Consider the following 24,689-nt stretch of genomic DNA (forward strand, 5'->3'; position numbering starts at 1 on the left):
ATGTATCTTGTAAATCTACATGCAGTGATTCATCTTTAAATGCATGACTTGTTGACATAGGAATCAAGTTTTTTTTGTTTCCTTTAACAATAAGATCTGCAAGATGTGACTTTATACCAATAAATATACATAACATGATGTGAAATTGATTAAAAGGTGACACTCAGTATATAGCCTCTGTAACTGTCAATTGTTTTTCTTATCCTTTTATTGTGATCAAAATGTACACCTCCCATCACACAGCAGGTATGATTGAACATCTGGATAGTAGAATCATACCCTATGACTTTGCTATATTAGACTGTGGCTCTTTGTTTCCATAGTGCATATATTTTTTTCAATTTAGGGCTACTTCTCCATTATTAGAATTTGAATAAAGGGTTAACCCTAACCCTGGTAAAATCTCAAATAATGCAAAAACTTGGAAAATGTAAAAGGACACACAACCAGTGCACATAACTTTGTATCACATCTAAAAAATACAAAATAAAATCCCCTTAGGAAAAAATGTAAATTCTTGCAGATTTAAAAAAAATCTGTTCATTTTTTTACACTGCATTTTTGTTAACTCATACCTTTCATTAACATGTTTCATAGTAATATTACATTTGTAAGATTAAATGAAACTAACTTACCTGGAAGTCTGGATGGAATTCACAACAGTCAACATAACTGTAATGGCCTCTCAGCATGGTAATCAGTTTTCCCGTAAAAAGGGCATATACTGCTATTTCACTGCCTGAAGGTACAAATACAAATTCTGGACTGCAACCTTTGGACACAGTAAATTTTAATCCTTTACGGCTTTCATTATACACCTTTCCATAGTTCACCTGTAAAAAGTGAGCATAAATCATTTTCTGTCTTACATTTTTGCAATCCACAACAAACACAAAAATATACATGCAAAATAATCTAAATTCATAAAGCAGCCCCATCCAAAACTACACAAAACAATATGCTGAATGTCAATTTGTTCTGCTGAACTATGGATCAAATCTCACAACCTCCAATGAAACCAATATCTTTATTTTAATAAAATGACTGACTACTCAGTAAGCCATTTTTTACTTTATTTTTAGAAACAGTACATTTTATTCCTTTTAGAAAGATTGTAAATTACGACACTTCACTCTACTTTTGTGTGAAGCCTGTAATGGGAGCACAAGAAAAAACGTAAGATATCGGCAAAGAATGAATATCTCAAAGTATGCTCTACATTCATTTAAACTGGGGAACAGGAGTCTGCCAAGGAATCCCCATTGAAAAAGGTCCACAGATGGAAAGGAGTAAAACACATCCTTTAAAACCTCAGTAAAAAGACATGACACCTCTGGTCACAATTCCAGAATCCTATAGGAAGCAAGACATGATAGCTGGCAGCTCACTTCTGCCACAAATGTTACCTTTATTAGGGACCCTATCCTGATGTTTAAGAATGAATATTATTTTGTGATTGGAATAACTCCTCTGGACTTTGTTTATACAAAGAAAGGAAACCAGGTCAGGTCAGGTCAGGTCAGGTTGGGCAGCATGCACCAGTACAGTGCATTGCCGCACCCACCACACAACTAAACAGCTTGGGATCCCAGTTGGCAACCCAAAAAGGATGACACGTGGTCCAGTCCCACCATCTGGAAATTACCATCTACCTGCCGCAGCCAGGTGTTACGTGGGTGTCCCCTTGGCCTGGTCAGTTTTTCTGATATTAAAAATAAAAAAGTGATCTAAACGATTGTACTGTAAAGTAACTTTATGTTGTAATTGAAAAGAAGAAATTAATTGAAAATAAATTTTTGGTGTTAATAATATGTTTTGGATTGAACAAGGCTCAACATAACAAAAATGTTAGTAAAAAAGGAAACACTTGAAAACTAAAGAAAGATGTTAAACCCAAAAATTGCTTTTGCAGCCATACAGTGTGTTTGCTTAGCTAGATTGGATTCCAGATACAAAGACATAATAAGAGAATGGCTAATAAACCTACATAATAAGGAAATACATTAGGATTTATTGTGCCAAAAACAGAAGAAAATAGATTTCTAGAACAAAAAAATGTAGTTGTCCACACTTATGTTAAAAAAATATTTAATGGAAAGAATAAAACATTTTTTGAAAAAAGATATTTTTCAATGGGATGTATTTTTTAGCCAAGATGTTAAAATTATATTTTCTATGACTATAAATAAATTGAAGCATTTCAGATCCCAATATTTGGTTTTCCTGGTTTATTTATATGAAGAATAGTAATAAATATTGATGAATAACAAGTGTCAAATTCAAATCCACTATCACAACAATGGCAAACCTAGCAGTGGAATGAATGAGACTATAACAGCCAACAAAGCCATAACTTTTTTCTTACATGTGTTATAAAGTTGGGAGCCAAACAAATAATATAACTTTTATCACTTATGTAAGACCATTTAAAAGCAAATCAATTTAAATAAAATCCACCTATAAAAATCACAATTTAATAACTAAAAGTTGTCTTTACTATAAAACCCAGCTCAAAATGATGTGCAATAATTATGTATGTATGAATAAATAATGAATATATGTCATTTATGCATTGCAAATTACTTGTAACTTTACTTCCTCTCTTAAAAATATAAAAAATGAAATACTAAATGTATCCCTATTTTGTGTTTGATTGTAGAAGTACCCGTCTTTTCAAAAGACATTTCAGAAATAAAATCTGATGCAACATTTTGCATACATTTCTGTTTTTCAAATACTACTTAATACTTCTGAATTTTCCTGTGGGATTAATAAAGTTTATCTAATCAAATTATAACATGTTCCATGTTTACTGTAATATCTTTGCTATACAGGCCTTTGTCTCGACAAATGGCAAATAAAATGTTAATTTAATTGAACACTATAAAATTCTGTTACTTAGTGTACTGTACTTGTTCTGTTCCCCAGAAATTGAACTTGTGGTATATTTCAAGTCATACCATTTTTGCTGTAGTAATAAAATAAACTAAAAAACCTGAAAGCAGGTTGGACTGGAGACTATTTATTTTAACATAATGATCAAATTCTAGGGCCAGTTACAGTCTATGTTAAATTTGCATTCTTCTCCATGCAAGTATGGGTTATGCCTCAAAACAGGCCTATTTTAATGTAATTGAAAATTTTAAATTAACTCCTTCTGAGTGATTGTAAATGTATACCCTGTTATCACCTTGCACCCAATGTAGCTGGGATAGGCACATGCTGTCATCAGTCCAGAGCAGGAAATGATTTATGACTTATTAATATGTCTAGAAATTAGTTGTGATATGTAAAAACGTTTCATATACATAAATCATACTATGAAGGTAATGTTGTTGATTGTTTTAATACTTCACTGACATATTACAATTTTGGTTCTTTTAAAGTATTTTTGCATGTAATTTGAATAATTCCCTCAAGGTTTCAGAATGTTTTTCAAACTTATGAAAAAAAGACATGTATAGTAATACAGACTAATGGCAAGTCTTCCAAAAACAGAATGAGTATACAAACAGGAACAGGCCAAATACTGTGAGCTGCATAGTCAATAGTGACCTTATGTTTATATATCAAAAGATTTACTGTGCTCTCCTCATCCTCTTTTTTTCAAATCAAATAAAAAAAAATTAATAAAAAACAGTGCCCTAATGTCACTGTTAACTACACAGCTTATTGTATTTCATCTGTACAGCCCTATCTACTGAATTTTCCTGGATGTCCACAATATTTATTTCTAGGTTAGGTTCTGCAATTCTAACAGCATATAACTGGTTCTAATTAATTGGTACTTTTTTCCCCATTTACTGCAGTAAGCACTTACACTCAAAAACACAGTACAGTGTATAAGAATTCATACCAGTGTGTTTTCCCCATTTGCACTATTCCAAAGTCTCATGCGATTATCTGTGCCAATGGTTAGAAGATGTAGTCCATCACCAGTAAAGCATAATCCATTCACACGGCCATTATGAGCAGAATCAGCTGTTATAAAAAAAATACATAAGAAAGGGTTGTTTTGTTTTTTTCTTTCCACTCATAAAATATGATGGTGGTAGGTCATTGATTACACTTCAGAAATAAAGAACTTTCATAAAGGTCAACTGGAACCCTGAACTATTAACTATATCCCAAGGACCATTCCAGAGAATGCTCCAGACAAAGGCATGACGGGTTACTGAGAATGTTCCTTTTAGTTAGAAACCTGTTCAATCCTGAGATTGCCCTTGTATGACAGCACATATACAATGTTTGGGACTTTTTATAATGATGCTGGATTCAGGCTGCATATTTTCTGGTCTTGCCTTTCATTGAGATAAAAATAAAACAAGAAAAAAGCAACTCAGGTTTTACCTGTACATTAAGAAACTTTACATTACCTGTTGCACTAACTTAAATTCTATGTAACAAGTACAACAATCTATTTTACCATAATAACCAAACATAAGACGAATAGGAGAACTCCTTAGAAAGTTGCCTGAAATTTTAAATCTTCAAAATTACATATTGATTAAGATGCAGTTAAATTGTACTTTATGTGACAAATTTATAACCTGCATATTGTTTTCACAATTAAAATGTTTAAAAAAGTATAAAATATTCACAAAATTAAATACATTAAAATACACAGATAAGAGTTCTAAGACACAGACAACCTGCATAGGTTTCCTATTTTTTTTTCTTTTCACATTCCCAGGGCATTTTATTGTTATTAAACTGTAACACATTTCCTCATACTTTTTGAAAGCCTTTAGAAAAAAGGCTGCTTAAGTGGCTTGCTCAGGGTCGTAAACCGACTCACAGGCAAGAAAAGAATAGTTGACATTGAAGCTTAAGAATAACCAAAGAATAACCTGCCATTTCCTTCTAAAAATGTTTACTAGGAAAAATGTATTTGCTACAAGGTTTAAATGCTGCATGAAAGAAATGTGTAATCTTTTTTCCTCTTTGCTAGTGAGTCTGCAAATTACCTGCCTCAGAAGCAGCTTTGGATTTCATTCCATTGTGCTGGTCAAGTGTGAATAAACTTCCTGTTGCCCTTCTCACATCCCACAGCCGTACTTTGCTGTCAGTACTAAAAGCAAAGTAAATGAACATTTAATATATATTTTAATTTCACAAAAAAGTAATCACTTTAAGAGTGAGGGTAACTTTCACTATATAAGTGAATAAATCAGTCTTTTGCAGCTATCCATTTACTCAGCTAGTTTAATCTAGCTACAAGGCTTGTGAGAAGCTTAGGTCTACAGTATGTCAGTTAAATACATGGAACCAACTTTGAATATCATGCCAATCTATCAAAGGGCACACAAACACCCATAAGTTATTCACGCTTGGGCCAAATTAGAATATAATCATCGATTATCCTAACTGCACATCCACAGGATCCAAGGATACTTGGAGAAAACCCATATGGGTAATGGAAAAACACAATCTCCAAAGAGGCAAATTATGAGCCAGGATTTGAACCCAATCTACTAGTGCTGTAAAACAGCAGTAATGAAATGCAATACCAATCTGTTCTAGATATTACACAGTAACTAAGTATATGTACCAAAAAGTCATAAAAGCATTGTGAACATGCATTAGTTTAGGCATTAAATTTAAAGCCTAACACACGAAGTTTAATGATATGTTTTGAAAAATAAAGATTATTTACAAAAAGTAGACATGAAAGCAATGTTTCATCATTTGAAACTGCACATTTTTAAACGAACATAGAATATAACCCTTAAACATTTCATAAAAAGTGAAATGGAAATTTTTACCTTGCTGTTGCAAGTATGTGCTCATATCTAGGTGACCATTTCACTGATAAAATCTCTCCCCGATGCCCTGCAGAACACACACAATTTTTTTTTTTTTTTACTAAATATACACTAATCTAACACACCAGTACTATTATTGCTCAGCTATATAAATTGCAGTTGTATTTTACTTAGAGAACTGTATTTAAATTGTTTCTGTTTCATACTAATTTTCCCCATACACCAGGATCCGGTGTGTAACATTAGAATCATTTTTCTTGTTTTACTATGGTGGTAAAGAAATTATGAATTTAAACCAAAAGCATATTACACTGACCCTGAAGAATGTGGGAACGGGAACCAGATTTCAAATCACAAAGCTGTACTTTAGGGTCTTTGGTACCAACTAGGGTAGAGAAGAAAAAGAAAAACAAAGAGCTTATTCAGTAGTCCATGGCTTTATCTTAAGACACAACAACACATTTGTAAAGGAGAAAAGAAAAAAAAAACAATTATGTTTACTGCCCATGGTTTAAAAAATATCCCTGTTAGAAAACTGTATTTATTCTTGTCCATCTGAATCATTTTCTTAAAATATAAATATTTGCTGTATTCTTATTTACTGCTTGTGATAAAATGTCAATCTTTTGTATATTTTCTGCATTACAAAATGTGAGGGAGATAAGGAGGCATTGACAATGATAAAAATACTAGGATATCTAGGAAATAGATGTGTTTTGATAATAATAATAATAATACCTGGTGCACGTCCTTGCTTTATTACAAATCAGCCTGGTTTTGTTTAATATAGTGTGATAAGCATACTAACTTAACCATTTAGCTTAAAAATCACTACACTGTATTACTTACTTATATTAAGTGGAAAAGTACACTTGTGTATAAAAAGTGATAAGGATAATTTAGTTAATATAAAAAAATTGCAATGTTTTATTTAATTTGTAATACGAAGCTATACATTTAAAAAACAATAACAATACTAAAATGGAACTAAACAAAAGAACATTGACAAATATCACTACAAGATCCAGTTGGGTGCAAAGACATGCTAATTTCTCCCTAAATAGTTTCTGTGCAAGCAGTATACCCTGTGTCTGATTATATAGTTTTCGGTTACTTAGCAAGAATCAGAACAAGCACAGTACAGCATAAAATTGTCATAACCCATATTAATAAAAGTGAGATTGTAAAATACAAACTATAGAGCATTCAAAGAGATGATGCCCCACAGCTAGCCGCTTTTCCAAACATTGTACTGTACAAACCTGCTATTAAACTGTGCTTAGTTGCAATGGGAGACATGTGATGGCAATATACTGTTCCTTCAAAATTGAAAATTTCTGCTGGCTAGAAAGAAAAAATATTTATTGTTACTTTAACTCCAAAGATTTTATAAAATACTAACTGCAAGAATATATCATTTGAATGTCTATAGGAGTAAGAGCATGCATATTTGGAAACTGCCAGTGAATGGATACCACTGCCACTCTAATAGTTACTACTTTTTAATAACTTAAAATATGATTTGAGTAGGCAGTTATCTATTTCCTACCTAAAATAAAGTAACTGCAGAGACAGAATGGTTTTCACACTTTTCCATTTTAAATTATGTTGGCAAACAGAATTTTACATTAATTTTTTTTTTTTACCACAGTAAAGCATAAATTAATTCCATCACTGTTCATACCGCACAGATTACACTGTGGCAACCCTATGAAACTTAGCAGGCCAAGAAGCTAATATGGAGGTGTACAAAGAAGGGTAAGTTACAGAGTTTAAGTCTGGCACTGTGCCTCAAGTTAATTCTTCCTTCTTGGTCGGTGCTGAAGGTATGTACAGACTGCTGCCTGGTCCTATAGAAGGATTCAGATGTTTTTGGTTACATCGTTACCAGACACTTTGATATTTTATTGGCCCAGGCACGGCTGTCACTTACACAGCTTTAAGATTCTTCTCTGAATCAGTATGCTAGCAGGCATAAATAATGTTCAGTTGAAATTCAAAATTTTATTGACTTTGATAAAACCATTACTATACTATACTATACATTGGAATTCTTATGTGTGTTTTCCCCTGGGCAATGTCATGTAAACGATTATAAAAATATCAAAAAGAACTTCTTGCCTTATACTTATTCAGAAAGAGAAAACACACTAACGCCATGGAGTATGGTCTTAATACTATGGGTCTAATGCAGGACGTCAGAGATGTACAGTCCAGATAATCTGAAACATCTATATTTCTCTTATAATGAAGGTATCTTCTGGTGTTTCATATGTATCTAGTTAATTGGTTTTCACTAATAATTGGTTTGTTAAGACTGGAGTAAATGAATCAGGCTTGTAAAGACATGCACAGTTCCGCACAACTAGTATGAAAACAGAAATAAGAATGCTACAGAGAAATAAAGGATTCTGGCCTTGAAACTTTCTATCACAAGACTGACCATTGTCATTTAAAACAAAACAAACTATTAAGAAACACATCTGTATGAAATATGACCTCCTACTTAAGTAATATGGACTGTTTTGGTGCTTAAAAAACTACACATTTATATAGCATATCTACATTTACAGAGATACTTCTTAGCATGGTACCCTAGTTTTCAAGAATAAAGATCTGTAATTCAGAAGAGCCAGAGACAGAGATGCACTTCTTCTTCTTGTGAACAAACTGAAGATGGCACAAGGGAGGAATACTTGAGAAGTACAAAGAACAGATAAAGCCATTCATTCATCACCAGCAATTAAATATTTTTTTCACAATACAAAAAGTTGAAAAGCACAAGCCATTTTTTGGTGGGGGACTAAGAATAATAAAGAAAAAATAAATAAATTGCTGAGACATATATTTATATATATATACACTGTATACATATATAAATAAAATATTCATATTAATGTTCAGTATATTCAGAATGTCCATTCTGCCTTCATACATTGCTTTTAAATTAGTTATATTAATTGTTTTTTATTGACTATCTTTCATGTTTTCTTCTTCTATGCGTCTTCATTGATGTGTCATGTTATCAAAAATAACGAGGCTATTTTAAGACATTTTGTATTTATTTGAAATTGTTTTTGTTTGCCTGTGGAGTAATTAATTTCATGAAGTGCTTGACCTTGGACAGTTAAAAAGGCACCCTCTCTATCATTCATTGCATTCACTCCCTAATGGTTCTGTGTTTATGCTGAACAACAGAGTTGTTTGCTTATATTACATGTTGTGTAGCCAGATACTGTATATTTGTTACAACTATATAGTGTGCCGGGACACATGTTTAGGTTAAAAGCACTGCAGAAGATATTAACAAGGGTAAGCAGTGGAAATAGACAGAAACCCACACTAGCAGAACGTGGAATGGAAAGCAGATCTCTAAAATAGGCTGTTATTCCTGTTTATAAAGAAAATGTCCCTTAATTATTCATATTGTTCTATTCCTTTACTTATGTGGATGTTACGGTAAAAGAATGGCAGATGGGGTATGGACAACAGACTGACAGTAGCCCATCTGGTCAATAGATTGTGACAAACTGGTCCAGTAAAACCAGGGCTAGCTCTAGCAGTTTTTGCCACCCTGGCGAAGCTGCAAATGATACAAATGTTGTTTGTGTTATTGTTGGATTATTATTTATACAGTAATCCCTCCTCCATCGTGGGGGTTGCGTTCCAGAGCCACCCGCGAAATAAGAAAATCCGCGAAGTAGAAACCATATGTTTATATGGTTATTTTTATATTGTCATGCTTGGGTCACAGATTTGCGCAGAAACACAGGAGGTTGTAGAGAGACATGAACTTTATTCAAACACTGCAAACAAACATTTGTCTCTTTTTCAAAAGTTTAAACTGTTCTCCATGACAAGACAGACATGACAGTTCCATCTCACAATTAAAAGAATGCAAACATATCTTCCTCTTCAAAGGAGTGCTTGTCAGGAGCAGTGACTGTCACAGAGATAGAGAGAAAAGCAAACAGATCAATAGGGCTGTTTTTCTTTTAAGTATGCGAAGCACCGTGGCACAAAGCTGTTGAAGGCGGCAGCTCACACCCCCTCCGTCAGGAGCAGACAAAGTGAGACAGAGTTTGTTTTTCAATCAAAAATCAATACGTGCCGTTCGAGCTTTTAAGTATGCGAAGCTCCGTGCAGCATGTCGTTTCAGGAAGCAGCTGCACAAAAGATCACAACGTGAAGATAATCTTTCAGCATTTTTAGACGAGCGTCCATATCGTCTAGGTGTGCGAACAGCCCCCCTGCTCAATCCCCCTACGTCAGGATCAGAGAAAGTCAGCGCAAAAGAAAGAGAAAAGTAAGCTGGGTAGCTTCTCAGCCATCTGCCAATAGCGTCCCTTGTATGAAATCAACTGGGCAAACCAACTGAGGAAGCATGTACCAGAAATGAAAAGACCCATTGTCCGCAGAAACCCGCGAAGCAGCGAAAAATCCGCGATATATATTTAAATATGCTTACATATAAAATCCGCGATGGAGTGAAGCCGCGAAAGGCGAAGCGCGATATAGCGAGGGATTACATCTACATTTTACATTTACATCATTTAGCAGACGCTCTTATCCAGAGCGACTTACAACAGTGTTTGTTAGTTTTTTCGCATACCCCTTGGGGTCAGAGCGCAGGGTCAGCCATTGTACAGCGCCCCTGGAGCAATTACAGGTTAAGGGTCTTGCTCAAGGGCCCAGCAGAGTAGGATCTCTTTTTGGCAGTGACGGGGATTCAAACCGGCAACCTTCGGGATACCAGCGCAGATCCTTAGCCTCAGAGCCACCACTCCGCCCTGTATTACTGTATTGTAGCTTATGATTTTTTAACAGGTCAGCTCCCATGAAAGCGAAACTAACTACAAACCTGCATCTGAAGAAATAATGAAACAAGAACTTTTCACATAAATAGAGCCTCTGACAAGCTCAGTGCTCTGCATCCTGCAATTTGGAAGAACATGTGGAGGTCATCAGACGTTAAGACAAAACCTCATATGTGAAAATAATATAAAACAACATAATAAGACAGTTGTATTGGAAAAATATTTAGCTGCTAACAGTGTCCTGAAAATGTTATCTGCCAATTTTTGTAGAAACCATTAAACAGATGTAAAATTCATAGGGAAACAGTGGAACTGTTCAATTTACAAATAAACCAACATTTTAAGCACTTCTGCCATTCATCAAGTGATGTCTCAATACCCAAGGTTATATGAAACTCAATATAACAGAATAATAATGCAGAAGCTACAAAACATCCTTTATAATTTGCACTGATGCCAACTGTCTGCTTGCTCTTAAGGTCTGCCTATTTTTTTAGACCAGATTTCTTTATTGTACAATTAATACAAAGGAGTACATTTTACTGGTGCATATCACAATTTTTAAAAATGCAATTTAATCAGTAAGATCAAAAATCAATTTTGCAGGTGTGTTACAGTAACAGTTTTTCCTTGTCAAACATCTTGTATTAAGTGGTGGAGAGGAAAATGATAATAATGCTGGCTGAACTAAACAAGAAAAATAAAGTGAATTCAAATTGCTAAAAATGAAACTTTAACATTTAAAAATTTCATCTTCTTTCTAGTGTTGTTGCTAAAGAATGCATTTTACTTCAGTAACTGATATCTACCCAGCTTACTCCCTTTTTAATTTTAAACAATTCTGTCATATCACCTGTGACAAAGATAGAGGGCGTAGTAGCCACTAAACCCGACACAGACAGGCGCAGGAGGCACACTTAGAAAGCACACAAATTTCATTTCTTTTTTTCTTCACTCGTGGGCAACACCTTTCCCATTCCCACAAGTACAAGACACAGTCTCAAGCATAATATTCCTCTTTCCTTCTCTTTCTCTCCTCGGCAAGCTTCGTCCACCTTCCACCCACCTCTGGCTCACTGAGTAGTCTCTGCTGGTCCCTTATATTGTTCATACAGAAGTGCTCCAGGAGCTCGTTGCCCCACTTCTGGCTGCACTTCTGGGAACAGCTGCAGCACCCCCTGGTGGTGCCTCTTGATCCCAAAAGGGTTGTATCCAACGCCATCTCCCATGAAGCCCTGCAGGAGTCTGGCTGCCATCTAGCGTTCCGGGGGAGGTAATGCTCTGTTCATGCTTGTTCCCCCAGACCATACAAGGAAGAGGCGTTCTGGAACTCTCTCCCCCTAAAATGCTTAATTATATTTATTATTTCTTATTTCCTATAGGTAGCAGTTTTATTTATTTTACACATTCACTCATTACTAATATCATTACTGCAAAGGGCAACATTAATGTTCTGTTTTTCAAAACACCAGTATCTAGTACAGTTAAACAATAAAATATTTGAATTTGTGATATATCTTGTATTTAGTACTTGCATTTTTTGGTGCCATCCTAGCATTTTCTATATGAATGGTGCAAATTTTATTACAAATGCATTTCATAATATTGGAAAATATATTCTCAGCAAATGTCTGCATGCTTTATTCTATTTAGTACTGTATGCTTTTCGGATTATATTATCAAAATATTTTATTTATTATCCTTGCTTATATATTACTCATCAGAGTATAATTATTCAACATAAGTGAAAAATCTGAGATAAGACTGTTAAATGTATGTTAAAAATTATCTATTTAAATTATTCTGGCTGAAGCCCATCTGCATGCTTTGTGGAACAAGTATTTCTGCAATTGTTTTTACCATAAAAGTCTAATCTTAGAAATGTGTTATATATACAAGCACATATTATACAAGCAACATTTCACAGTACAAAAATTAATTAATTTATTTGTGTCTCACCCTTGTGTTTATAACTTGCTAACTATACCATCTAAAGCAATGGACTTTAATCCACATGTTTTTGGTTCTATTTCTGCTTCTGATTTACTTAGCAATTCACTTAGAATGTCACTTTACCAACTGTGCACCAGCTGTAAAAAATAAATCACAAATTATGTTGCATCCTGCATTCAATAAGGGGAACATCTAATTATACAGTAATAATAATAACAACAAAACATTACATTGGCTTTACTTATCACACAACCATGCTAATCAATTATAACTGACACTTATTTGAGTTTGTAATTCCTCTTTACTTACAGAAAGTAAACAGTGTCCCTCTGTTTTAGAATAAAAGAATTATAATACACAATACAATAATAGAACTGACTTTCGATATAAAAAGTGCCAACTATTGGAAATTCTATAGAAAGAGAGTAGCTATCTGTGATTCTAAATGTCTAAATCCCAAATTTTCCCTTCCATGAAAAATCCCTGACTGATCATAACAATGCCCACAGTACTTACAATTAAAGTCTCTGTATCCCAGATTTTTAGAGTCTTGTCAAAAGAACTTGATGTAAACATTCCTGTATCATGAGGATACCACTGGACAGTCTCCACACTAAATTTGTGAACATGCTGATGAGATCTGAAAAATTAAATAAAAAACAAACAGGTGATAAAACGTCATAAACTTTGAACATGAATAATTACTAAAGTGACAATGAAAACATATAACGAAAAATGCAATTAGTTCAACTGTGTTTTGCACATGGAAACCAAATAATTATTAAATGATTAAACTTGACAATAAACCAATCATTTTTTATTTACATAATTAGGAAAACATTACCTAGGTACAATGGGTTGAATTAAAAAAGAAATGTGAGATGGTAACCTAATAAATCACAAGACATTAGGTAGCTAGGATGGCACAATGGACAAAACAAGTACGCAGAACAAACAGTGAATAAAGGTAAAAGGATAAAGTAACCATGCAGACAGCTGAAGCGGTTTGAACAACACCGCCTAAAGGCCCTTCAAACAATCTACAAATAATTTATTCCTATTCCATTAGAAGGCTATGTTTGAAACATTAAACAGAAAGGCATTTTCACAGTTGATACAAAGTGATGACGCAAAATGATATTGCAAAAATCAAATAAAACATTATTATATTAAAACACCATTTTTTAAATTAACATTGTTGTTAATGTTTGTTACCTGTAAAGAAAATAAAACTTTAACTAAAAATCCAAAATTATTCTCTTATCTCAGGTACGAGAAAGAAATGATGTTTAAATATGCTATAAAGCATTTGCAATTGGGATGCTACTTAATATCCAGCCATCATTCTAAAGAATTGGGAAATTAATGCATATATGGAAGGCTATTTTAAAACAGATTTTGCCAATAGCTTCCATCAAACAGAGATATAATTATGATACAGCAAATAGTAAACACAATGAACATTTAAATCATTGTCTCAAGTGTTAGTTGACAAATCTTCCTTCAGGAAAAGTGATATAAAGGACAAAGCAAATTTCCACAACTAGAAATTTGTTGATAAAAAACTTCTTCACATGCAATGAAATAAAATATATACTCACATGCATATTTATATATTCCTAAGTGTAGTGGCTTTTATATGGTGTTTGTTATGGCTTTTCTGTTTTTTTTATTGCACACTACTTTTTATTTTGACTAGATATTATTTTTAAATGCCTTGTGTATTTATAGTACAGTAACTGAAACTGATTATAGGACCCAGGTTCTGAGGTTCTATGTGGGTTTTGTGCTTTGTTTCATTGTTAATGAAGACTGTTTCTGGGTACTCTAGTTTCTTCCTACCAACCAAAGACAAGGATATTGGGTGAAATGCTAAGTGTTCATTTGCCTGGCCCAAGTGTGCTCTGGACTAACATCACATTCAGGGTTTGTCATGACTTGTGCCCAGTACTGCACAAGTATACTCCAGTTACTTATGACTGTGCAATGGAATAAGTAGGTTTCAGAAAATGGATGAATGGCTAGACATATGGATATACATCCTGAACATTTACAGTTTACTCTGCTAATTTGACTAGCCTGTAAAAGAAAAGATTAAAATTTTACAGTCATGTACAATACGTATACAGTAATCCCTCCTCCATCGTGGGGGTTGCGTTCCAGAGCCACCCGCGAAATAAGAAAATCCGCGAAGTAGAAACCATATGTTTATATGGTTATTTTTATATTGTCATGCTTGGGTCACAGATTTGCGCAGAAACACAGGAGGTTGTAGAGAGACAGGAACGTTATTCAAACACTGCAAACAAACATTTGTCTCTTTTTCAAAAGTTTAAACTGTGCTCCATGACAAGACGGAGATGACAGTTCCATCTCACAATTAAAAGAATGCAAACATATCTTCCTCTTCAAAGGAGTGCATGTCAGGAGCACAGAATGTCACATAGATAGAGAAAACAATCTCTAGCAAACAAATCAATAGGGCTGTTTGGCTTTTAAGTATGCGAAGCACTGTGGCACAAAGCTGTTGAAGGCGGCAGCTCACACCCCCTCCGTCAGGAGCAGACAAAGAGAGAGAGAGAGACAGAGAAAAACAAACAAGTAAAAATCAATACGTGCCCTTCAAGCTTTTAAGTATGCAAAGCACCGTGCAGCATGTCGCTTCACGAATCAGCTGCACAGAAGGTAGCAACGTGAAGATAATCTTTCAGCATTTTTAGACGAGCGTCCGTATCGTCTAGGTGTGCGAACAGCCCCCCTGCTCAAACCCCCTACGTCAGGATCAGAGAAAGTCAGCGCAAGAGAGACAGAGAAAAGTAAGTTGGGTAGCTTCTCAGCCATCTGCCAATAGCGTCCCTTGTATGAAATCAACTGGGCAAACCAACTGAGGAAGCACGTACCAGAAATTAAAAGACCCATTGTCCGCAGAAATCCGCGAACCAGCAAAAAATCCGCGATATATATTTAAATATGCTTACATATAAAATCGGTGATGGAGTGAAGCCGCGAAAGGCGAAGCGCGATATAGCGAGGGATCACTGTATATCTTTTTGCAATCAGAATATACGCATACATGAGATTTATATCATGTTATTAGTAAATAATAAAACATTTACAGATATGCAGTAGTATTACAGACTGCATAATAAGGAACTACAAATAACAAATAAGCAATCTAAGATAAAAAAATGAATAAAATTGGCCTTCCAGCACCCTTTATTTTTCTGCCATATTTCAGATATCCTTTCTAATGCAGTTACAGTGCCCTCCATGATGTTTGGGACAAAGACACATTTTTCCTTGATTTACCCATCAACTCTACGGTTTAAAATTACAAATTAAACAATTCAGAGGAGATTAAAATAAACATTGCAGCCTTTCATTTAAGGTTATTTACATACATTTTGCTCATACCATGTAGAAATTACAACAGTTTTTATACATGGTCCTCCCATTTCTGGGCAACATAATATTTGGGACATAACAATGGTAGGTATATTCATGCAGTCATATTTAGTACTTTGTTGCATATCTCTTGCATTTAATGACTGTTTGAAGATGCTGAGTATCTTCTCTGGTGATGCTCTGCCAAGCCTTTAATACAGCCATCTTCAGTTCTTGCTTGTTTCAGTGACTGGGGAGCTGAGTGATGGACACCATGTCAAACCTGTTATAAAACAGGTTAGACTCATTGGCCTTGTCCTCCTCACCTGCTGTTGCCATTATATCCAGTAATGTTCTTCACTCCCCTACACACTCTTTGATGCTGTTGTGTTAAGTCTCATCTCCAATTCTCCTTTGTAGTCCATCTTTGCCTGCTTTAAGCTCATCTTCAGGTCATGTTGTACCAATTTAAGCTTCTCCCTATCACCAGCCTTGAAATCCTCCTTTTTTAGGTTGAGGTGCTTTTTGATATTACTGGTAATTCAACGTTTATTGTTGGAAAAGCAGCGAATAGTTCTTGTTGGTACAACAATATCCCTGCAATAATTTATGTAGTCTGATGTGCAGACAGCTGCCCTGTTAATTGTCAATACATGTACTTTTCTTCTGTGACTCCAGCAGTATGTTCCAATCCGTACACTCAAAGCAGTCTCTCAATGACTCTCTGCCCTTGGGTGTCCACTTCCTGAATAATCGGATAGTTGCAGGCTCTCAGATTACTCAGGATTTATATACTGGCTGTAGATAAACCAGATTGTGGTCTGCTTTATCAAGTGGTGGTAATGCAGAAGAACTGTAGGCCTCCTTGATGTTAGCATAATACAGGTCCAGGATTTCATTTTCCCTCCGGGGACAGTCAACATACTGTGTAAAACCAGTTAACGTGGGAGGAAATGTTGACATGATTGAAATCCCCTGATATAACAACAAAAGCAGGGTGTTGGGTCTGTATTCTGATGACAGTCTCGTGAGTTACGCCACATGCCACTCTGGGGTCTGCCCGTGGAAGAATGTAAACAACAATGACAACGATGTGAACAAATTCCCTTGATACATAATAAGGTCTAAGACCGACCGCCTAGAGTTCAATATCCCAACAGCAAATCTTCTCCTTCACAGTTATGTGTCTAAGGTTACACCATCTATTGTTCAGTAACACACTGCCAGTCTCCCACCTGCACATTAGACTGCACTCATGAAACACCCACTGGTTCTTCACGAGTGCTTCCCCCTCATTGCACTTGTTAAGCAAAGAGCTGACATTCCATATGAGAATCGATGGAAGAAAAGACTTGTATCTCCATTTCCTAGCCTTTAGCTTAGCACCAGCTCGATGACCACGGTATGGCTTCTTCAGCTCTGGTGGAATAGGGTGTTTAACACCGTGTGCTGTCCATTGTAACTAAAGGAGGTACTTCCTTGTGTAAACTATTTTACTAGCTGCACTAGAAGGTAGGTAATCCTTCATATAAATCATTTTACTAGCTATTTAACTAGGTGTTCTAGGAGCTACAAGGATGGGCTGCCTCTTGTTGTGGCCCAATCTAAGTAATTTAAAGCTAGTTCATTAAAGCTAATATGATTATGTGATATGACTCAGGCGCCGCCGAGAGTGGCAGCCTTTTCAGCAGCTCCGTGTACGACTTTATTTTTCTACCTTTTATTTTTCTCTATTATTTTTTATTGATCACTCCTATCACTATCCTATCACCTATCACTATCTTTTATGTGGATTCGTTCCCTGGACACTTTTACTATTACAACGTGGACATAGATTTTTCCATGCCGAGACGCGTCTATTCAAGTAGTCAACTTCAAGCGCTGAGAACAAATGCCAGTGTTGGTGTGGTTCCCTATTTACCCAACGAGGTAAGAAGGCGGTATCGTGGCAGCAGGGCCGGCACTAAGCTAAAAATGAAGCAGCTGTTTTAAGCCTTCTGTGATCCTGGGAAATGTGAACTCACTACCAAATAAGATCGACGAACTGGCTGCGCTGGTGAAAAATGTCAGAACCTACAGAGAATGCAGTTTGTTCTGCTTTTGCGAAACGTGGCTAACTACCACCATCCCAGATGCTAACGTGGAGCTACTCGGGTTTAGCACGGTTAGAGTGGACAGAGACGCAAGTACCTGCGGGAAGCACAGAGGAGAAGGACTCGCTCTCTATGTCAATACAAAGTGGTGTAACTCTGGACATGTAAATGTCAAAATCTCCACTTGCTGTAGGGACATCGAATTGTTGGCCGTAAGTTTGCGTCCCTATTACTTGCCCAGAGAGTTTGGACACGTCATTGTTGTTATTGTTTACATCCCTCCTCGGGCGGACGTGAAGATAGCAAGTGACATCATCCATTCTACTGTTGCTAAGTTACAAACGCAGCACCTTGAGGCACTTGTGCTAATCGCTAGAGATTTTAACCATGTGACGCTGGACAAAACATTACCTGCCTTCTCCCAGTATGTGGTATGTAACACCCGGGGAAATAAGACTATTGACTTACTGTATGCAAACGTTAGACGCATACAGCGCCACCCCGCTGCCTGCGCTTGGGAAAGCAGATCATAACCTGGTTCTGCTTCAGCTTCACTACAAACCAAGAGTGAGGGAGCTACCTGCAACCACACACTCATTCAGGAAGTGGTCCCTTGAAGCAGAGCAGGCTCTAAGGGACTGCTTTGGAAATACGGACTGGGATATCCTGCAGGGATCACATAGTGAGAACATTGAGGAGGTTGTTGACTGCACTACTGACTACATCAATTTCTGTATGGACATTGTAGTTCCAGTAAGAACAGTATGCTGCTATGCTAACAACAAGCCATGGATTACAAGTGACATCAAGGGCCTTTTGAACCAGAAGAAAAGGGCTTTTAAGGGTGGTGATCAGCATGAGCTCCATTGTGTGCAGAAAGAACTCAGAGTCCAGCTCAGGGCGGCGAAGGAGCAGTACAGGAGAAAGCTGGAGCAGAAGTTGCAGAATAACAGCATGAAGGAAGTGTGGGATGGGATGAAGATCATCACTGGCTGCAGCTCAAAGCGGGGTGCCACCATCGAGAGAGACGTGAAGAGAGCAAACCAAATGAACAACTTCTTTAACAGGTTTGACCACCCTAACCCACTGTAACAGTAGGGGGCGGTATTGCTCCCTTGAAACCTCAGGTACCACACCAAACACCAGGTAAAAGTCCAAGACTTTTTTATTTTATAATAATAAAGTGCACAAAGCACCCTCCACTCCACACTACTCATACACTATACAATAATCAATCACCAATACTTAATCCTCCACTCCCAGACACTTAGCCACCTTTCCTCCCAGCTCAGCTCACTCGTCTGGGTTTCCCACAGTCTTTTATAGTCCATGACCCGGAAGTGCTCCTGAACCCTTGTCCATGTGACTCGTCAGCACTTCCGGGTCGGATGAAAACTCTCCTTCTTCATCCCGGAAGTACGTCGTTTCCTCTGTCGTGGTAATTAAGACGCACTTCCGGGTTATAGGGCACATGTAAGTCCTTGAGCCTCCCTGCAGCGTCCTCTGGTGGGCCCCACGGTGTCCAGCAGGGTCGGGAATAAAAACTCCATTGTCCAGGATTCCCTGCCGGTCTTTGGGGCACTTCCATGCTACAGGGAGGGTTCTATCTGGGGGTATTGGCCGGGATGAATGACTGGCCATCTCCCACACCACTCTCACCTCGGAGTACTACACCCTCCACCCATCCTTCTGCAGATACCAGCATAGGAGAGACATCCCCACCCACAATTACAGCAGCGCAGGTGAGCAAAGAACTGAGAAGACTTCGTGCCAGCAAAGCAGTGGGTCCAGATGGAGTATTGCCACAACTGCAGAAGGCCTGTATGTTGGAGCTGGGGAGTCCTCTACAGCGCATCTTCAACCTGAGCCTGGAACAGGGGAGAGTCCCGAGGCTTTGGAAAACATCTTTATCACCCCAGTCCCAAAGGTATCACGTCCTAGTGAGTTGAATGACTTCCGGCCTGTTGCTCTGACGTCACATGTGATGAAGACCATGGAGCGGCTGCTGCTTCACCACCTGAGGCCACAGGTATGCCACGCCCTCGACCCTCTGCAGTTCGCATACCAGGAGAAGGTGGGAGCGGAGGATGCCATCATCTATATGCTACACCGATCACTCTCCCACTTGGACAGAGGCAGTGGTGCTGTAAGAATTATGTTTCTAGACTTCTCTAGCGCATTCAACACCATCCAACCTCTGCTCCTTAGGCACAAGCTCCCAGAGATGGGAGTAGATTCATACCTAGTGGCATGGATCGTGGACTGTCTTACAAACAGACCTCAGTATGTGCGTCTTGGGAACTGCAGGTCTGACATTGTGGTCAGCAACACAGGAGCGCCGCAGGGGACTGTACTTTCTCCGGTCCTGTTCAGCCTATATACAAGGGACTTCCAATATAACTCGGAGTCCTGCCACGTGCAAAAGTTCGCTGACGACACTGCTATCATGGGCTGCATCAGGAGTGGGCAGGAGGAAAAGTATAGGAACCTCATCAAGGACTTTGTTAAATGGTGCGACTCAAACCACCTACACCTGAACACCAGCAAAACCAAGGAGCTGGTGGTGGATTTTAGGAGGCCCAGGCCCCTCCTGGACTTCGTGATCATCAGAGGTGACTGTGTGCAGTGGGTACAGACCTATAAATACCTGGGAGTACGTAAATGTTAACATTATTCAAAGTTATTGTCTGTTTTTACCTACATTTTTATTACTCTTTAATATATTTTTTTTTTTTTGTATCAGTATGCTGCTGCTGGAGTATGTGAATTTCCCCTTGGGATTAATAAAGTATCTATCTATCTATCTATAGACTTTCTTTTGTTTTGCCTATGTTGCAAGTAATTTTATTTGTTTTGTTTTTTTAAGATTCGTGAACAATATGTTTTGGTAAATTTAGTTAATAAATCACTAAATCTGTTTTTCATGAAATATGGTAACTTCTTTCCAATTTTTTTACATTTCTATTAACTCTCATTTTTCAAATCTCCAACAAACATAGTCTATAAAATGTAAAATGATAACAAGTACAATGATTACAACTGGTACATTTCTGCCACAGCTATAGCTAGCAGAAACTGGCTTTGTGCTCTGCCCCTTAGCTCTTCCTTCCACCTGCCCCAGGCCCCTCATGTATGGATGAGTGTGTTGCATGGTAGTGCCTGTTATGTATCACTGAGGCGCCTGGGGTAGGCTAGGAGAGTGGTATGCTCAAGCATTCGATCAGACACAAGGTATCTTATCACAGACAAAGAAATGACAGCTCATATAGTGCATCATTATGTAGAACACAGCCTGCTCCAAGAAGAAGAATGCATATTTGGGGGATAGCACCATGACATAACCTTCTTAGTCCTGTTTAATCTAAAACAGGGCCACCAGGGCTCAAAACCATCACTATAAGAAATGTCTTTGTATATTTTACAATAAATTACTGGCAGCGGAGTTGCAAATAACCACAGTAAATATTATTGTAAGTTCACAGTAAGTTACAGTGGAACTGTTCAACCTCATCATTACCTGCCACCATGTTGAGCCTCTTTAGGTGGACCAAAGATGTGACTAGACCAGGGCTGTAAGGGGAAGATGTGAAGAACGTTCAAACCAAAGCTGTTGCATTGTCTCCATCATTGTGTTCTCTGTGGGGGACATGCATTGTCACTTAGCAGTAAGACTAGTTTTGATAGAATTTCTGTTTGTTTGCTGTGAATTGCAGATTCAGTTTCTCTGTAAGCATAACAGAGTATACTAGCCAACCCGCAGCGTAGCATATGCAGCATAATTATGTATTGATGGGTGAACACTTCCTGAACGACACAGTTGTCCAAATGGAGTGGGTTTGTGGATACCACTGTGAGTGAATGAAAAGATAGACCTCTGGAGAAAGCAACATATAATTGTCCGTGACTGAAAGCGGGATCGTCTGTGACGAAGAAGGCCATGCTGGTGAAAGTTACTTCATCGGTAGGGATAAGTGTCAGTACTTGTAGATTAAGGTGTAGCGAGTCTTCGTTGTTGACGCTTAATATAGCTTGCGTACGGAGATGGTCCGGAGTCATAGTTGAGAAACACTTTTTTAATGTCTTTTAAGCACAGGGGAAAAAAATGAACATGTGAAACATCCGTAATGTAATAAGCCACCAAGAAAAGTAACATTGCAACAATGCTATCTACGACCCGATCTCTGTAAACAGAAGTGAAAACAAAATCGAGCCCGGTGTATTCTTTAACTGCCTTGTGGTGCTGTAGTAGTGCTGCTGCTTTGCAGTAAGGAGACTGGAAGATTGTGGTTTCGCTTCCCGGTTCCTCCCTGTGTGGATAGCGCTTTGAATACTGAGAACACCGCTATATCAATGTAAAAGTATTAACAGGAAATTGTCTTTGTGTAATAGTAAAAGGCAAATTATCCGCGACAAACAAACTGTTTTACACACTGCAATCACACTGCTTTTTAAATGTTTTTTAAGCAGAGGGAAAAAAATGAACATTTGCAAAATCCGTAACGCTGCTTTCAGTAAGTACAATGCACACGCGTTTAATTTGTTGGCCACTTTTTGCCAGCCGTCTTTTCTGGTTTGGGCTGCTTTTGCAGTGTTACCGCTTGTGCATATTAAATCTTGAAATCCTTCGAGTAACTAACTAACTAACACCAACCAACCCACACAGCTTGTGTGAAACAAATGCACCTGTCCTTTCATAATTTTGTTGCAGCCTATAGTGGAGTCAGGCACAGAGAAGGTCAGCAGCTGAGAGAGCGTCTCGACTGTTGCAGGGCTTGCATCGGTGAAGCAGGTGAGACGCTAATGAAACAGAGGCACAGGGCTTATTGGTTTTTAAAGACTGCTTCCTTCATTGTATTTTAACCTCAGTTTTAAAGGATTGTTTTAAGGATCCCATGGGATACCCCTCGCAAACTGTATTAGACGCTGCATTCAGCAATTCACATCCGCGACAAACATGCCTCTTCTCACATGGTCCTGCCGTGTCCACCCTTGTTCTCAAAGCATACACACTGCCTGGTCATGTGCCCGCTCGCAAGAGCAACTCACGGAGACCCGCCCACCAACTCTAAGACCATGGCGTGTAAAACAGTTTGCGGTGGTGGTGCGTGCGTCATAACCGAAAAGAATAATGAAGAGTCAACGTGGCTCAGAGGTGCATGTGGACTCCTAGCACAGACGAAAGCGACTTACGGGGTGGTCAGTGAGTTGTTACGTCCGGGCACATGAGCAGGCAGTGGGAATGCCTAGAGAGCGAGGGTGGATGCGGGCCGAGGAATAAGGAGTGTTGGTGGGCGGGGAAACGTTTTCTGTGTTCCTGCAGGACCACCTAAGAAGACGCATGTTTGTCGTGGACGCGGGCCGGGGAATAAAGAGTGTTGGTGGGCGGGGAAACATTTTCCGTGTTCCTTTAGGACCATCTAAGAAGACGCATGTTTGTCGTGGATGCGAATTGCTGTATGTAGCGTGTAAAACAGTTTGCGATGTTGCACGCGGTCGTGCGTCGTATCCGAAAAGTCCACATGGCTCAGAGCTGCATGTGGACTGTAGCACAGACAAACAGAAATGACGGCGTGTCTTCCGAGGTGTCGTGTCCGAGTTGGTGGGCGTGGCTCTGCGAGTTTTCGTCGTATCCAATGGTCTTAGAGTTGGTGGGTGTGGGTCCTTCCTGCGTGCTTTCATGGGTGTCTTGCCCGCTCTGGTGGCGGCTTAGTGAATTATATATATAGATTGCACTGATCACTGATTGTCCGTGTTCCTGAAAATTCACCAGAATAGGACCCTTCATGTCTCAAAAGAAAGTCATCATGATCTTCTTGATGGGCTGTCATTTGAATTTCTTCTTTACTGTACATGACAGCAGTTTCTAATTGCTTTCCAGATCACAGTGATGGACCCAGGTCTCACCTCCAGTGACAAATCGCTCTAAAACACATATCAGTAAGCTATTTGGGTATCCATCTTGCACAAAATGTACAGTATTCCAAGTCATCATGCACTGCAGCATGTGCAGATCCATAGCTGATATCCAAATGTGCAGCAACACTGGACAACATAATCTGTCAGTCTTCTCTGATGAAGCTCATGCTTAGTTGGTTACATGTGTTCTTCCCAATTTGAACCCTTCTACCCATTCATTAACTTTTTCTTGAGTCATGCTGTTTTCACTTCCATGTTGAGCCAATATCCTTCAGTGAACTTCAGCAGACTTCACTCCCTCTGCCAAAGAACACTCACTACAGCACACTGCTCAATAATGGTGCCGTTCTGCAGTGGGGTATCCATGTTCATTTGACCTTGGCTTCAACTTACCTAAAGACAGAGCGCTGCGCTATGGGTGTTCAAACAACCCATAAGCCATCACCATGAATGAGTTGTATTGCATCAGTTTCTATCCATTGCAGTTAATGCATAATTTTCAAATTGCCTTTACTTTTTAATTTACCCCTGTATATGCAAATCATGCATCTTTATGCAAATATAGAAATCTCAGCCAAAAAATACACTAAAATTAAAAAAAAAAAAAAAAAAAACTAAAAAATAATATCACTATATTGTATGTAATATTTTCTGTTCTGTACTGTATAATAATCTTGTGATCTACATATAAATGTAATATTTTCTATAGCTTCATGGTCCTGGGTTTAAAGATGCTTGTAATTATTAATTTCTAAAGTGTT

At 37.8% G+C, this 24,689-nt stretch overlaps 1 protein-coding gene across 2 annotated transcripts in view; it reads right to left on the reverse strand.

The window, feature by feature from the left end:
• ercc8 (excision repair cross-complementation group 8) overlaps positions 1-24,689 on the reverse strand; it is a 63,373-nt gene that overhangs the window by 4,870 nt on the left and 33,814 nt on the right. For both annotated transcript variants that reach the window (XM_028805443.2, XM_028805444.2), the window contains 7 exons: positions 13,052-13,175; positions 7,028-7,109; positions 6,082-6,150; positions 5,766-5,832; positions 4,968-5,071; positions 3,857-3,981; positions 636-833 (listed from right to left, as the gene is read on the reverse strand). In XM_028805443.2, the coding sequence (XP_028661276.1) occupies positions 636-833; positions 3,857-3,981; positions 4,968-5,071; positions 5,766-5,832; positions 6,082-6,150; positions 7,028-7,109; positions 13,052-13,175 (769 nt within the window). The remainder of the gene's footprint in view (positions 1-635; positions 834-3,856; positions 3,982-4,967; positions 5,072-5,765; positions 5,833-6,081; positions 6,151-7,027; positions 7,110-13,051; positions 13,176-24,689) is intronic.

This window comes from Erpetoichthys calabaricus, chromosome 7 (genome assembly GCF_900747795.2).
Source record: "Erpetoichthys calabaricus chromosome 7, fErpCal1.3, whole genome shotgun sequence".
NCBI lineage: Eukaryota > Metazoa > Chordata > Cladistia > Polypteriformes > Polypteridae > Erpetoichthys > Erpetoichthys calabaricus.